Raw genomic sequence first — 9,535 nt, forward strand, 5'->3', positions numbered from 1 at the left:
AAGACAGGCCGTGTGGGGGTCATTTCCTAAATAAAGCCCTTTTCCGTCCACCCCCTGGACTCCGCAGTGGGACCCAGCCCCGTCGCCTCGGGTCGCTCCGGCCTCCTGACATGGGCCTCGCCCGCACCCCTGCCCCCTCTGAGCGGCCGTGCCGCCTTCTCTGTAAGCCCGGCACACCCCAGGTAACCAGGAGGGACCCACAAGCTCCACGACCACCCCCGTCAAGGCACAGGGCATCCGGGCACAAGGGGGTCACTACCGTGTGGCCGGTGCGTGGGGGAGACGCAGGCACGGAGGGCGTGGCCACGCACGTCGAGTGAGATGCGCGCAGGACGGCGTCAGGGGGACCCTCGGGAGCGCCACCCCCCCACCCCATAGCCAAAGCAGGGTTGCCCTGAGGCCACAGCACAGGCGGCTATTTGGCGACCTGTCAGTTAAACATAAAAAGGCCTCGCGGCCAAGAGGGAGGGTTGATCTCAGCCAGAGCGAAGACGCAGTTCTAGACCACGGATCCAGACGGGAGCCCGCACCCAAGACCCGAGTCCTCCCGGCCAGAGCACCACCGGTCAATTAGGTCAGGAGCGCGAGGTCCCCAAGGAGGTCGCGCAGATCCCGGCCTCTTTTTAGCTTGCCTCGTGACCCAAATTCCCTCGTGTCTAACGGGACCCGTAACTGCGGCAGAAAGAACGGTTTGCATTTACCAACGTCTTCAAATTGAGGAGCCCCGCCTCCCACGGCCAGGACCCCACAGCCCAGGAGCGGTGCTTCACGTCGGGTCGGCCTGCGTACCCCGGGTGGCCCTCGAGACAGGCGGACGCAACGCCAGGACCGAACATTCAGCCTGCAGGGCGTCTCTCTCCCACACTGACCGGTGCATTCGGGCCACGGGTGCACAGGACCTGCCCCCGAGGTCTGGTGCCCCGATACGTGGATCCCCACCACACGTTGGCCAGGGCTAACGTGGGCCATGGGACGCGGTTCCTGGAGGCCCTTTCTGGGCTGGGGTTTTCTTAGCACAAGTTGCTACAGCACAGCACTTGAGGGGGAGCGAGGAGGGGGGCGTACTTTGTTTTCAACCCCTCCCCCTGCCTGGGTTGCCTGAGGAACCCCCCCCCCCCTCCCGGTACACTCGGCTGAAAACAAACCACCAGTCTCTCTCTCTCTGTCCCGTCTTTTATGGTTTTGCAGAATGCCCGACATGAAACATAATTGCAAATATTCGGCTGTGCAAAAGAGAATAGTGCTTAAGTACAAATGGAGACATGATTCTTTTTTAAATAAATACTTAAACACAACTAAGGTCCCACAAGCACCTGGACTCTAAGGTCTGTGGCCGAGCTGCCTGCCTGTCTGCGGACTCGTGAAGACAGACGTCCTCCTTTCCCTCCCCCCCAATCAATACATGGAATCTGGTGCCAATGGTCGATCACAAGGAGCCCCTTTTAGAACCTGCCCCAGGCCTCTAGACGCCATCTGGCCGGGGCCGGGACCCTGGAATTTCTCGAAGATCACTGGTCCGTAACAGTTACAAGTATTCTACAGAATTCCCTCGGTGCCTGCGTCCGGGGGAGGGGAGCCTAGAGGACTTTCTTCAGCTCGTCGTACAGCACAAGCACAAAGGCGCCCCCCATGCCCCGCAGGACGTTGGACCACGCACCCTTGAAGAAGGCTTTGCCCCCTTCGTCTTTGAAGATCTTCCGCCAGCAGTCGAGGGTCCCCTTGTACATGATGTCGGCTGTAAGAGAGAGACGACACTTACCGGGAGGTTACTGCGGAGAGGACGTTACAGGAACCACGAACGGCACGTGGCAGGCAGCGAAACCAGCTGCCGCGACCCGGGGGACGTGGTTCCTCGTCACGGAGAAAACGGAGGCAGTGCACGCGCGTGGCCCCAGCGCACAGCCCTGCCGGCCCACTGTCGTGGTCCAGGAGGAATGCGGAACTCAGGCCCCACCCCCACCTCGGGAACCATGCGAGGCCCCTGGCCACTCGGGAGACCAGGGGCCGAGCAGGTACCCGGGCGTCAAGGGCTGGCGGTACAAGAGTAGCGCCCTTCAGCACGGCCTCCCGTGCCCGCGAAGCTGGCACACTTTGGAACCAGACGCTGCCCCAAGCGGTGTGGGAAGCGGCTCATGTGAGGAACCCGAGCCCCTTAAAGGCTGCGAGCAGGACGCCCTTCCCGCCAGGAAGGGTTTCTCGGACTTTGTCGTCCGGCCACCAGAACGGAGACACCATACCTCCTTTGCGCCCCGACTGCATCATCATGCGCCTCCGCACGGTGTCGAAGGGGTATGAGACCACGCCCGCCACGGCCGTCACTGTCTGCGCGATCATCCAGCTCACCACGATGTGCGTGTTCTTGGGGTCCGGGAGCATGCCTGCGGGGTCACCGGCCGACGTGAGGCCTACCCTGCCCCACCCTGCCCCCTCGAGGGGTTTCCAGCTACAGGTCATGGAGACCAGATAATCAGGACGGGCTCGGCCACAGAGCCTGGACGGGGAGGGGGTGGGGGTGCTGAAGCCACATGCAGGCCACGGTACAGTCCCAGAGACCCAGGCTTAGTGCCTGAATGACTTCCCTCTACAGCAGGGGCCGGACGAACTTTGGAAGTGGTCACGGCAGACAGCGCGAGGCTGTCCTTTTTTTGGACCTTTATTTTTGAGACAGCCCGAGTGGGGACGCAGGCCCTGAACCCACGAACCGTGACATCACGACCTGAGCTGAAGTCAGACGCTCAACCGACTGAGCCCTCCAGGCGCCCCAATGCGAGGCTGCTCTGTTGCAAAGACCCCCAAACCTTGATGACAGCTGCTCTCAGCTTGCTTTCAGGGTGTGAACTGTGAGCCCCTGAAACTCACAGCGGAGCCCCAATGCCTAGCAGGTAGAAATCGAGCCGTACTGACGCAGAGCGTCTTAAAAAAAAAAAAAAAAGCAACAGTTAAAAAGGCAAAGTAAGGTCATCAAAGCGGGCTTGGCCCTAAGCAGCAGGACGGACATCCTTGTAAGAAGAAACTGAGGGACAACTTTGCTGGCTCGGTCAATTATGTGTCTTGAATTCGGCTCAGATCATGATCTCAGGGTCTGGGGGTTCGAACCCAGGGTGCTGGGCTCTGTGCTCACAGCGTGGAACCTGCTTGACATCCTGTCTGTCCCTCCCCAAATAAGTAAACTTTAAAAAAATTTTTTAAAATGTGAAATCTCAACACACAGAAAGGTCACACAAGAACACACGGACAGAACCACCGTCTACACACCCAAGAAGCCAGCGGAGCATCAACAACTGTGAAACCCCCCTGGTCCCTCGCCCCTCCCCCCCCCCCCCATTTGAAGCACACTGGTCACTCAGTGGACCTCTGCATCTGAACCACCCCGATCCCTCGCCGGCCCGGGCCCACGCGCTTACCCTTGGCCGTGTCGTACACGCCGAAGTAGGCCGCCCGGTAGATGATGATGCCCTGCACCGACACGTTGAAGCCCTGGTACAGGCCCCGGATGCCGTCAGACTTGGTGATCTTGACCAGGCAGTCTCCCAGGCCCTTGAACTCCCGCTCGGTGCCCGACTTGCCCACGTCGGCGGCCAGACGGGTCCTGGCGAAATCCAGCGGGTACACGAAGCACAGCGACGTGGCTCCGGCCGCCCCGCCCGACGCCAGGTTGCCGGCGAAGTACCTCCAGAACTGCGTGTGCTTGTCCACGCCCCCCAGGAAGATCTGCTTGTACTTATCCTTGAAGGCGAAGTTGAGCGCTTGCGTGGGGAAGTAGCGGATGACGTTGGCCAGGTTGCCCCTCCAGAAGGACAGGACGCCCTGCTCCTTGGGGATGCGCACGATGCAGTCCACGATGCCCTTGTACTGCTTGTCGGCGGCGATCTGCTTGCTGGCGTGCTGCACCTGCAGGGCGGGCGGGCGCGCGCGCGCTGGCAACAGGGCCCCAGGACAGGCGCGCCCCCGAGCGGCGCCGGGCCGCCCCCACCGCTCCGGGCTCCCGGCGGCAAAAGGCGCTCCACGGTAACGACTCTGCCGTCATCCGCCCCCACCCGCCAGCCCCCGGGCGCACGCGCGCCGGTGCCCTCCCGGCGCAGACCGCGCCTGCGCGCCCGCGGACCCGCCCCCACGCCTGCAGCAGCGCCCACGTGACCCCGCGCGCCCGGCCCGGAACCCGGCGGCGCGCGGACAAAGCGGCGCGGCCTCGCACTTCCGGCGCCCGCCCGTCTGCAGGCTCCGCTGCACGCGGCCCGCCGGGCCTGATGCCCCCTCCCCGCTCCCGGACCCCCACCGGGCGCACGCCGACCCCCCCGCCCCCCGCCTCCGTCCCCGCGCGCGCGCACACACACACACACACACACACACCTGCAGCAGCAGCTTAACCCGCTCGATTGGGGCCACCGCCGTCTTGGAGATGGCGGCGGCGATGCCTCCGGCCAGGAAGTCCTTGGCGAAAGAGATGGCCTGTTCCGTCATGGTGGCGGGGCGGGCGGCAAGGCGAGAGGAGTGCGGGGTGCGGGCGCGGAGAGCCGGAGGGTGGGCGCCGTTGGCTCAGCCCTGCCGCCGCCGGGACCGAAAAGACGGGGCGGCCAGCGCGCAGCCGCTAAGGGGACGACGCCCCGCCCCGCGCCCCCGCCCGCCGCCACCATTGGCTGCGCCGCGCGCCGGCGCCCCGCCCCTCCCCGCGCGCCGCGCGCCCGCGGCCTGCCGGGAGCCGCTCTGCGCCCCGCCTCGCGGCCCCGAGCGCCGCGCCCATTGGTCGCGCCGCTGCTGCCGGCCGCGCGCCCCGCCCCGCGGCCCCGAGCGCCGCGCCCATTGGTCGCGCCGCTGCTGCCGGCCGCGCGCCTCGCCCCGGGGCATGGCGGAAGCCGGGCCCCGCCCACGCGCCATGCGGGCCGGGGGGGGGGGGGGGTTGGCTCGGCCGGCACCGTGACCTTGTCAAGGTCACGCTGGGGCAGGAGCGCGCGCGGCGGAGGGAGCAGGCTGGGGGGCGCTGGGTTCCCGCGCTTGGGCTCCTCCCGGACGCTGCGAGGCGCTCGTCCTGGCGACCTCCGATGCCCGGCTGTGACCTGCACGCTCGTGCCGAAGACGCCCGAGCGCCAGCCGCGACCCTGGGCTCTCCCTGCTGACCTCTGAGGTCAGGTCTCGGCCCCAGCGCTCGCCCCGAAGACCTCGGGCCCTGACCCCGACCTCCTGCCTCTTCTCGCTGACCGGTGCTCCGCCGCGGCCCTTACGCTGCCCCCTAAAACCGTGTCTGAGCCGCGACCGCGACCCCTCGCGGCCGACGCCCGAGGTCCGGTCGCCACCCCCACGCTCACCCTGAGGCTCTTCGGGCTGCACCGCTGGCTGCCCCCGCCCGTCCTTAGCCGGAACGCCCCCCAGGCTGGCGCGACCCCAGACCGTCCAGGCTCTGCTGGCGCTCAGTCCCCCTGCAGGGCCCGTCCGTGCCCTTGGCGGCCCTCCCCGCAGGGGGCCCTTGCTCCCCCAGCCGCACACGTGGCACGCACGTGCCCGCCTTTGCGCACACGCGTGCCTGCGTGGCCAGCCCCCTGTGCCCCCAGCAGCGCATCCCTGCGGGGACGCTCACCAGCGCAGACGGCTGAAAACGTGGTGAGCTTTCTACTGACTCGCAAGCGAACGTCCCGAGTAGGAAACGCATCCTTTGCTCGGTTTTACGTGCTGTAAACTGGAAGCTCGAGAATAGAGCCTGGGAGCAGTCCTCACCCGAGGATTGTCTTCCTGTTTGTTTTCCTTTCTGCCCTCTGCTTCCTTCCCCTTTTCTCCGTGCTCGCCACACTGTGGTTTCCCGTGTCCCCGGTAGCAGGTGAAAAACGCTGGTACTGGATGGGTCAGTGCCCGCAAAGCGCCCGGGAAAGCCCCGGGCACCAGGGCGCCGTGTCCTTGCCAACGCCCGCCTCTGTTCTGTGCTGACCTCCAGGACTGGCCGGTCCTGCTCAGGGCGCCTGAGGCTGGCCGGCAATGCAGACGCTGACCCTGTGGCGGTGGCGGGGGAGGGGGTGGGGGAGGCACTCAGAAGTAGCGTAAAGGGTGACAGGGTCTGGGCCCCTGAGCACGGCTGTGGGGAGGGCCTTGGAGGTACTGGCACATTCTCGAGGCTTCGCAGGGACGGGAAGTGGAGAATGTCCCCGGAAGACGCAGCCCCACGGCCACCAGGAGCAGCCAAGGGGCTCTGCAGCGGGAGGCGGTGGGCATGCCCGCCGGGGACCAGGCAGCTAGCTCAGGGGGCTGGCGCTGGGCGCTCCCAGGTGAGAACAGCATCAGCCCGTCTGGGCTGGAAGGGACCCTGGCCATGATTATCACCGCCCGGCAGGGGAGGGTGGGGGGAGGGACCTCCAGGGCCTATCAGCTGCTCACCCCGGATGACACTGGGACTCCAGGCCCAGGACCTGGCATGAAGTGCTTCTGTGCAGCCAGCGTCTTATGCAGGTGGGGGCGGTTGCCCTCCGGTCCGCTCCCCTTCCCCCGGCTCCTGCGCTCGGCCTGGATTCCCAGTGACCACCCCAGCGGGCAGCACTGAGCCCCATGGTCCCTGGAGCCCCATGGTCCCTGGAGAATGCTTCTGGGACGAAGGAAGATGCACAGTCTCTTTCCCTCATCGCTAATCGTTGTCCAGAACACGTTTTTCCGCGGCGGGTCGACTCAGGCACTCCACTGTGTGCCCTTTGTGTCTCTGTGGTTGGGGGGAGGGGGATGTGCGTGGGTGCCCCCCAAGAGGGCAGTGGCGTCTCCAACACCAGAAACCCAGAACCCCGTGTACCTGGGGACAGCCGGTCTGGGGAGACTGCCCCCCTGAGACAGGCAAGGGGCAGAGGATGCCCGAAAGGGGCTGGTGGGGGGACGCAGGGTGGGCGGGGTCCTGCAGAGGCTCACGTTTCCCGCCTCCTGTGGGGAGGCTCAGAAAGGTCCCCATTGCCAAGAATTAAGCCAGCGGTTGGAAGGAGCTGGAGGCCAGCCTTTGCTGGGCAGTCGATGCTTAAATCTGCTTCCCCAGAGCATCTGAGAAATGGGCCTATTAATTAAAAAAAAGATTTTAATGAAAACGCATTTTAAGACGTCATGCGTGTGGTGCCTGGGTGGCTCAACGGAGTATGTGTCTGACTTTGGCTGAGGTCACGATCTCACGGTGTGTGGGTTCGAGCCCCACGTCCGGCTCTGTGCAGACAGCTTGGAGCCTGGAGCCTGCTTCCGATTCTCTGTCTCTCTGCCCCTCCCCTGCTCGTGCTCTGTCTCTCTCTCTCAAAAATGAGAGAATGAATGTCACCTGGAGGGTGGGGTTCAGGTCAGCCACTGAACTCCTACCTCCTCCGTTCGTCAAGACCACAGATGCTTGAAACTCCTTTGCACTCTGTACCCACACACTATACGTTCTTTGACTCCTCTAAACATACTTTTTGCCCAGGATTCCTCGTTTTAAAGTTATTTATTTTGTGTTGAGAGAGACAGAGTGCAAGCAGGGGAGGGGCAGAGACACAGAGGGAGAGAGAGCATCCCAAGCAGGCCCCATGATGTCAGCTCAGAGCCCCGTGTGGGGCTCGAACCCACGAACTGTGAGATTATGACCTGAGCCAAAGTCAAGAGTCACGCGCGTGACTGCCGGACCACCCAGGCAGCCCGTATTTTCACAATATTCCTAACAAAAGAAAACCCAGGACGTATAGTACGGAGGTCACACGTTCTCTTCCTATTTTGGGGATGTTTTGCCACAAGAAGTTCCCGCAGACACAGACGCGGGAGGGTGAGCGGTGCGTGGAACCCGTGGACCTTTCTCCGCCCTCTCTGATGTTATGGGCCTGTTGCCTTCGGCCCGGGGCCTCCCTCCGGTGGGTCCTTGGTTTACGGGCACACTTGTGGGTGTGCAAACTCCGGGCGGGCTGAGCTCTGCGCGCGGAGGTCCAGGCACGTGGCTGGTCGAGGTCGTTGGGAACAAACTCGGTGTCCTTGCCAGGGCTGTGCGGCCAGGCTGACACATAAAACGTGCCCCGCAGGGCCTGGCCCCTCCAGGATGGGGGTGAGGGGGGGGGGCGGGGAGGCAGACCGGGCGGACCAAGGTGACCGGGTCAGCGTCACGGGGCTCTGCCTGGTCGGGGCTGGCAGGAGGCGGGTGTGTCCCTCCAGGCTGCTGAGCACCAGCCAGGGGCGGGGCGTGGGGGTGGGGGAGGGGACCCAGGGCAGGAGCAGTGCTGTTTTACTGCGGGTCAGGTCGCCCCACAGACAGCGGCACTGGGGGATGAAGGAGGCTGGAGCCCTTCACCTGTGTTTTTACATGGAGGGGGGTGGGGAGGAGGCAGGAGACGGGGGACCCACCGGACGGCACCGCCCCTCCCCTCGGATCAGCCTTTCATTCCTTTTTCCATCCCAGCCTCCCTCGGACAGACGACTTCTGATTTAAAAAAAAAAAAAAAATTGGGATAGTCTGGGGGGCTCAGTCAGTTCAGCGTCGGACTTCGGCTCAGGTCAAGGTCTCACGGTTCCTGAGTTCAACCCCTGCATCAGGCTCCGCGCTGACAGCTCGGAGTCTGGAGCCCGCTTCCGATTCTGTGTCTCCTCCTCCCTCGATCACACTCTGTGTGTGTGTGTGTGTCTCTCTCTCTCAAAAATAAATACAAAATTTAAGAAAATTAGAGAAAAAAGAATTAATGTCTGCGTGGAAATCTAGGATTATAATCCACATGTAGTATATACATTATAAGTGCATAGCTACAGAATTATATAAAACACACACAATGTATCTTATTTATATAAAACACATTTGTACACAGGGGAAACTAATTTGCGTGCAATTGTGTATTTTTATGAGTTAGGTACAGTGGCTTGTAGGCGTTAAGTGTGAGCGAAATGACTCCCATCAGCGCCTGGGGGGCTCAGTCCTTTGAGCCTTGGACTTGGGTTCAGGTCATGGTCTCAGGCTGCTGAGATGACTCCCGCGTCGGGCTCAGTGCGGGGCCTGCTTGGGATGCTCTCTCTCTACCTCTGCCCCTCCCCTGCTGGCTCTCTCTTTCTCTCTCTCTCTCCCCCAAAAATAAACATTCAAGGTAAGTAAATAAATCAATGAAGGTGTCCGTGTGTGTTTTTATAATCATCGTACGATGGCCTGACGACGAGAGAAATTAGCGAAATACCCAGCAGACTCGAGCGGGAAATAGGTCGCTTGGGGACACAGGTGGCCAGCAGGCCTCTTGACCTGTTAAACCGCCGCGTGAACCACTAGCTCCCTAGACACGACTTCTGACGCTTTTTGTGGACGGAAGCGGCCCTGCGGCTCAGCATCTGGGCAGAGTAGGAGAGAGGACGCCCCAGGATCCCCCCCAGCATCCCGGCAGAGAGCGTGGGACACGGGGCGCCCAGGGTCGACCTGCTGTAAGTCACGCGCAGAAACACATGTAGAACAGGCGTGAATGAGGAACACGCGCAGTCCCGGAGCGGGAGCCGGAGGGGCCCTTCCACCGCTCCCCTGGGGGACTCCAGGCCTTTCCAGAGGCCAGGAAGTGGGAGGGCGCGGGGGAGGGAGTCTCCAGCCAAGTGGTCGGGG

At 63.1% G+C, this 9,535-nt stretch overlaps 1 protein-coding gene across 1 annotated transcript; it reads right to left on the reverse strand.

The window, feature by feature from the left end:
* Positions 1 to 1,159: 1,159 nt before the first annotated feature.
* SLC25A6 (solute carrier family 25 member 6) lies at positions 1,160 to 4,584 on the reverse strand. Its single transcript, XM_027052909.2, has 4 exons — positions 4,351 to 4,584; positions 3,405 to 3,891; positions 2,238 to 2,378; positions 1,160 to 1,735 (listed from the first exon to the last, which is right to left on the reverse strand). The coding sequence occupies exons 1-4, from the start codon at positions 4,459 to 4,461 to the stop codon at positions 1,578 to 1,580; spliced, it is 897 nt and encodes a 298-aa protein (XP_026908710.1). The 5' UTR covers positions 4,462 to 4,584; the 3' UTR covers positions 1,160 to 1,577.
* Positions 4,585 to 9,535: the final 4,951 nt, after the last annotated feature.

Source organism: Acinonyx jubatus, chromosome X (genome assembly GCF_027475565.1).
Source record: "Acinonyx jubatus isolate Ajub_Pintada_27869175 chromosome X, VMU_Ajub_asm_v1.0, whole genome shotgun sequence".
In the NCBI taxonomy this organism is placed as follows: domain Eukaryota; kingdom Metazoa; phylum Chordata; class Mammalia; order Carnivora; family Felidae; genus Acinonyx; species Acinonyx jubatus.

Bases quoted from the DNA above. Each gene is read 5' to 3' on its own strand.
- SLC25A6 (XM_027052909.2), bottom strand. From the start codon at position 4,461: ATGACGGAACAGGCCATCTCTTTCGCCAAGGACTTCCTGGCCGGAGGC. The intron at 3,892-4,350 runs GTGTGTGTGTGT...CCCGCCCTGCAG, and splicing joins GGGTTAAGCTGCTGCTGCAG to GTGCAGCACGCCAGCAAGCA. The intron at 1,736-2,237 runs GTATGGTGTCTC...TCTCTCTTACAG, and splicing joins GCAGTCGGGGCGCAAAGGAG to CCGACATCATGTACAAGGGG.